This window comes from Amphiura filiformis, chromosome 10 (assembly GCF_039555335.1).
Source record: "Amphiura filiformis chromosome 10, Afil_fr2py, whole genome shotgun sequence".
Lineage (NCBI taxonomy): Eukaryota > Metazoa > Echinodermata > Ophiuroidea > Amphilepidida > Amphiuridae > Amphiura > Amphiura filiformis.
The window spans coordinates 31,115,825-31,122,477 of record NC_092637.1 but is presented as its reverse complement, the minus strand read 5'-3'; the positions used below and the strand labels follow the sequence as shown (position 1 = coordinate 31,122,477).

The window sequence follows — 6,653 nt, the reverse complement described above, 5'->3', positions numbered from 1 at the left end:
AGAATAAAATAATATTTAAATAGTGATATTTACTTATGAAAATAAAAACACAATAAATAAAATAAGAAAATGCAAAATTAATATGATAAAAAATAAACAAAAAATAAAAGTGAAACAAATAAATTTTATTGAAATGAATTTTATTGAAATAGATGAAATAAAAAAATTATGAAAAATCCAAATGAAATACCTTGAGGGGGTCCAGGGGTTGGGTTGGGGGCATAAGCATAATAATGTCATAAGAATTGTTCACCTGACCTTTAAAAAAAAACACATTTGACCCCAAGGTGTTTTTTTAAATATTTTAAGTAAGTTAAGGGGTCATCCATGACCCCTTGTTTTAACCTGTCATCCGAGGTAAAATGACTAAAAACTTGTATGGGCATGAAACTTGGTGGGTACAGTCAACATATAGAGTCAAATTTTTGGAAGGTCATTTCAGGGTCTTCCGAGGTCACCCGGGGTCATGTGAGGTCAAATTTTTGGAAGGTCATTTTGGGGTCATCCGAGGTCACCCGGGGTCATCTGAGGTCAAATGACTAAAAACTGTCGTATGGGCATGAAACTTAGTGGGTACAGTCAACATTTAGAGTCAAATTATTGGAAGGTTATTTCAGGGTCAACTGAGGTCACTTAGGGGTCATCTGAGGTCAAATTACAAAAACTCATATGGGCATGAAACTTTGTGAGTACAGTCAACATTTGAGTCAAATTTTTGGAAGCGCATTTCAATGTCATCCAAGGTCACCCAGGGGTCATCTGAGATCAAATTAGCTAAAAACTGTCGTATGGGCATGAAACTTGGTGGGTACAGTCAACATTTATAGTCAAATTTTTGGAAGGTCCTTTAGGGGCCATCCGAGGTGATCATCTGAGGTCAAATTTTTGGAAGGTCATTTTGGGGTCATTCGAGGTCACCTAGGGGTCATCTGAGGTCAAATTACTAAAAACTGTTGCATGGGCATAAAACTTGGTGGGTACAGTCAACATTTAGAGTCAGGTTTTTGAAAGGTCATTTCAGGGTCATTTAAGGTCACCCAGGGGTCATCTGAGGTCAAATTACTAAAAACTGTCATATGGGCATGGAACTTGGTGGGTACAGTCAACATTTAGAGTCAATTTTTTGGAAGGTCATTTCAGTGTTATCTGAGGTCACCCAGGGGTCATCTGAGGTCAAATTACTAAAAACTATCATATGGGCATGGAACTTGGTGGGTACAGTCAACATTTAGAGTCAAGTTTTGGAAGGTCATTTCAGGGTCATCCAAGGTCACCCAGGGTCATCTGAGGTCAACTTACTAAAAACTGTCGCATTGGCATGAAACTTGGTGGGTACAGTCAACATTTATAGTCAAATTTTTGGAAGGTCCTTTCGGGGCCATCCGAGGTCACTCAGGGATCATCTGAGGTGAAATTTTGGAAGGTCATTTTGGGGTCATCCGAGGTCACCTAGGGGTCATCTGATGTCAAATTACTCAAAACTGTCGCATGGGCATAACACTTGGTGGGTGCAGTCAACATTTTGAGTCAGGTTTTTGGAAGGTCATTTCAGGGTCATTTAAGGTCACCCAGGAGTCATCTGAGGTCAAATTACTAAAAACTGTCATATGGGCATGGAACTTGGTGGGTACAGTCAACATTTAGAGTCAAGTTTTTGGATGGTCATTTCAGTGTTATCTGAGGTCACCCAGGGGTCATCTGAGGTCAAATTACTAAAAACTATCATATGGGCATGGAACTTGGTGGGTACAGTCAACATTTAGAGTCAAGTTTTTGGAAGGTCATTTCAGGGTCATCGAAGGTCACCCAGGATCATCTGAGGTCAACTTACTAAAAACAAACTTGGTGGGTACAGTCAACATTTATAGTCAAATTTTGGAAGGTCCTTTCGGCCATCCGAGGTCACTCAGGGATCATCTGAGGTCAAATTTTTGGAAGGTCATTTTGGGGTCATCCTAGGTCACCTAGGGGTCATCTGAGGTCAAATTACTAAAAACTGTCGCATGGGCATAAAACTTGGTGGGTACAGTCAACATATAGAGTCAGGTTTTTGGAAGGGCATTACGGGGTCATTTCAGGTCACCCGGGGGTCATCTGAGGTCAAATTACTAAAACTGTCGTATGGGCATGGAACTTGGGTGGGTACAGTCAACATTTAGAGTCAAGTTTTTGGAAGGTCATTTCTGGGTTATCTGAGGTCACCCAGGGGTCATCTGAGGTCAAATTACTAAAAACTTGTCTGGGCATGAAACTTGGTAAGTACAGACAACTTTTGGAGTCAAATTTTTGGAAGGGCATTTCGGAGTCATCTGAGGTCACCCAGTGGTCATCTGAGTTCAAATTTGTCCTAAATTGATTAATGTATGCTCTGCAAATGAGATAGCTACATGTACCAACCAACATGTGACCTGTCACATAATCAAATGATGTCACCTGTTGCGCATTTGACTCCCAAGAAAAATCACTTTCACTGTCCCCAAAAAGCAAAGAGCCACAGCGCCATTGGTGCTCTTGTTTATTTTTAAGTTTGTTTTGAGACATTTTCCCGCAAAGTCACTTCAGGCCACCTACATCTCTGAGGAAAGCGAAATGCTACGATTGAAAGAAATTACATTTTTGCGGGCCTGTTTTCAGCCGCAAATAACTAAAAGTATGTGTCAAAATAAAACCAAGAGATGGTGGAATGGATAGTAATAGCAGATAAACTTTCAGGAACAATACTTTTTTGTTTTACTGGATAGGTGAAAATGTCATCATGTACATACGTTGTCCTTATTTTACCTTCCTCAGTATTTACAAGAGTTTTCCAAGAGCAAAGACGTTATTCCTGGGTTTACTGGAAGAGAGGCCATTCTGCCATGCCCAGTGGAACAGGGACATGCAACTATACATGTACGAAATGGTAAGAATCAATTAAATATATATCTGATATATACTCTAAATGTCTTGATTTGGAAAAATCATCCTTCTTTTAATACCCTGGTTGAATGGGGAATTAGGTTTGGCTGACAATAGAAAGCAATCAAAAGAATTTATGACAAAACAAGCTTAAAGTAAGACCAAAATAAGTTGAATTGGAGGAATGAGCTTGAATGTTGAATCAATCAATACAGTCACAATAGAAAGAAGTACTTTACTTCCAGAATTTCAAAAAATCAAAATAATTTGATATCAGAAGGACATTCTTCGTACCCAGAATGCAATTTGATATGTCTGATGTGCTTTCATGTCCCACAAAAAATACTGTCCAAATGCTCATACCCCACCCCTTAAGTAAGCTTTATTTTTTTTATCAGTTTTGATATTAAGTAAGCAAAAATATTATGTATGCCATGTTTGGTAACAAATAATAGAAGTTGGAATTGGACTGCCAAATTACTCCTGCAAACCACTTTGGGTATGAAATAGCTTTTGGCCCAGACATTATTCACACCTTTGCTAGAAGGATTTTCTCTTCTTAAATTTGAAGGGCGTGGTGGGCATGGTGATGGCGCAGGTGGTAAGTATATGGCTCATATAGAAAAGATTTGGCTTTTAGTGTTTGTTTTAGTCTTTCAAATGCTTGTGCTTTTGTTTTTTTGGTTTGTGCACTTCTATGCAAAAAAAAAATCAATTTGGATAGATTTCAAAGCAGCTAGACTGATATAAAGCTGAAAGAGATAGCATAGCTTTTACTTAAGAAATAAAGGGTAATTATCCTTTACACGCAAGTAATGTGTCCGAGGCAGTAAAAACGTAATGGGTGAGGCGCAGCCGAACCCATTATTTAAACATTTTTACTGCCGAGTGCCGAGGACACATTATTTTGCGTGTAAAGGATAATGCTGCACCCTTTATTTCTATTCTATTACTACATTTTTGCCCAAAGTATTGCAGAACGCGTAACCAAGCGTAATGCTTTGCGTAGAATGCGTAACGACGCTAATATACTGCATCACGCTTTGCTGTGCGCTGTGATGCGAGAAGAACATAAAGTTTGTTGCTCTGGCCACTTTATTGCTAATTAATGGTCTTTCATGTGACGCGATTTTGAATAATGGGTCGTGGAGGTAATACAATTTTAAATATTCTATACATTTCACTAGCTAGTCTTAGCTAGGATTTGACAAGTGCCCGTCATTGGCACCAAAACTGCCTTTCCAAAATTTGAGCTTGAAAACAGACCACTGCCCCTTGTAGGGTTTAGTCTATTCAAGAAGCTATTGCTATAGTTTTGAGTCTATATATCTTATTCAAGCATTATTTTTAGAATTGAGCAAATCGACTGCTCAGTGCCAGAAATGTGTAAGTGCAATAGCTGCCCTGTGAACATTTGGCAATTTACACACGGTATATTGTACATATCTACACATGACAGCTATTGCACTTACCCACTTCTGGCACTGAGCAATTAATATGCCTGTCCCAGAAGCAAACTGCCTGTCCAAAATGATCGGTGGCTAAAGCTAACACCCTGCCTAGGTATTCTTGGAGTGCAGTGTATCGACAAAAATCTCTATTTTGAATAAAATAGCACTTGATGTTATGTTATGTTATGTTATGCGATGTCTTTTCAAATCCATTTGTTTGGTGCTTGGTATGCTAATAACAATGCTTCTTTATGTTTAATAAACACAATTTTTACCAGGTTTGCCATCGCAAATAATAAAGGAGACAAGTAGCAAAAGTGATCCCACCTGGGAATCAAACCCAGGAACTCAAGTTTATGGGATGTTAGCCTTGCCTCCTTTATTATTTGATCTGCAACATTGAACCCGGTGAAAAATTAATATTTAATTCCCATCAATCATGCCACTGTATTCCATGTTATGTTTCTATCGATCAAAATAGCACATCCCATTGGGTGTATCGTGAAACTAAGGCAGTGCCTTCCCTAGTTATGCGATACTAACCAGCGAGTGGAATGACTGATTTCCCCCGAATGACCAACAAAAGTGGGGGGGGGGGGGCCTGTGCCCCCTTTGCGCGCCACTGATACTAACCAATCGGGTTGGGCAAATTTGTTTGACAGGAATATCAGACATAAATAAGTTTCTTCATTTGTGGCTTTATTTATACTGCACAAGGGGCATAACTAATGTAAATATAACATTTGTATTTTATTTCTATCATATTAGGTGGTGGGGAGCGACTAGGATAAATGCCTTGATGATATATGACCCAGCCAAGTATAAGGAACCTCAACTCTCAGATGAAGAATTACAAACAGAACTCATGCAGAAACAAAAGGTAATGGTATGCACATAATTAAAGCCATATTGTAACATTTCCATAAGAAATAGAATATTATTGTAGTTCTTTTACACAAAATGTTAGTTTTATTTAATTGCAATTCTGGGTAAAAACCACATGTGCCTGCTAACGGTCAAAAATTTTTTATTGCATGAGGTGAAAGGGCTTTGGTAGTAGGTTACAAAAAGTCACATCAAAAATTCCTCCGGAGCTTGTTGCCATAGCAACGGCAGTTTTATGATTTTCGTGATTTTTGCTTATTTTGGGGTGAAAATAAGGGAAAATATGTACTTTTCTGAATTGCTCCTGACTTTAAATTTGAGGTCACATTAAAAAAGCAACCTTACCACCATAAAGTATTATCTTAGTGCTTTCTCCAGATGCAAAAAATATTTCAATAATATTTCTCCATGTGCAATTTTAGGGCTGGGCAACATTGCCAATTAAGCACTTTTGAAAAATGCAATTTTACCCTATCTTTGAAGTCTAAAACTAATTTTGCTTGAGCACCCAGAATTATTTCCTCTTTGATGGTACTTGAGCAGACATTGCCCCTTTCAAATTTGGTAAAAAATCTCTGGGGCTATTTGACCTGTAAAGCCAGTGTTGCCAGAAAATTTGATAATTGTCAAAAAATGCATTTTTCGAAATAATGCATTTTTCTACATGTTTACTCATGTAACCTTTAATACCACCAACTTAATTGAAATATTTGCACACTTTGCACACATGATTAGACACACACTGCAACGGAAGCAACACTTTGCGGCTGGGGACAAGTCCTGTCCTGCAAAAACCGGTATTGCCAGAAAATCTTACTTCATTAATCCAAATTTCCAATTTGTGCATTTTACAATATTATGTATTCGGTTAAGTTTATACTATCAATGGTAGTTGAATATAATGTGCATTTAAACATCATCTGATACAATACATGTTCAGACACATGGGCAAGTTTCTCGACAGGTGGCTTAGTAAGCCTTAGGCTTAGGCGACCTTGAGGATACTATAGGCTAAAGCCTAGTTTTGACCCAAAATAGTAATTTTACATGGACATTTTTTGAAATATGACAAATGCATCTTGGAAAGTGTATCAGTTTATTAAGATGGATGTTAAATCAAAAAAGTGACCTATGATTTTGACCTATGACCTCTTGCAATTCATAAGTAGGCCTAAAATGCCGGTTTTCAACGATATTGTTGATTTTGGGTAAAAATGGACCCTTTTTACCATTTTTAGCAATTTTTTGCATTACAAAAGTTTTAAATTACACTTAACTTTATTGATAAATAGGGCTTCTTTAATTTTAGGCTATTGAGAGAATTCACAAGTATGCAGTTTCCATGGCAACGACCATTTATGCTCGTTTTTAAGCAAATATCTGTGAAATAGAGCTAATTTCCCAGTAAAATTAGCAAAA

At 37.7% G+C, this 6,653-nt stretch overlaps 1 protein-coding gene across 1 annotated transcript in view; it reads left to right on the top strand.

The window, feature by feature from the left end:
- The first annotated feature begins 5,128 nt into the window (after positions 1 to 5,128).
- Positions 5,129 to 6,653, top strand: part of LOC140162735 (TPR repeat-containing protein DDB_G0287407-like) — a 40,607-nt gene continuing 39,082 nt past the window's right edge. The window contains 1 exon segment of the mRNA XM_072186020.1: positions 5,129 to 5,229. Coding sequence (XP_072042121.1) covers positions 5,149 to 5,229 — 81 coding nt within the window. The 5' untranslated portion in view covers positions 5,129 to 5,148.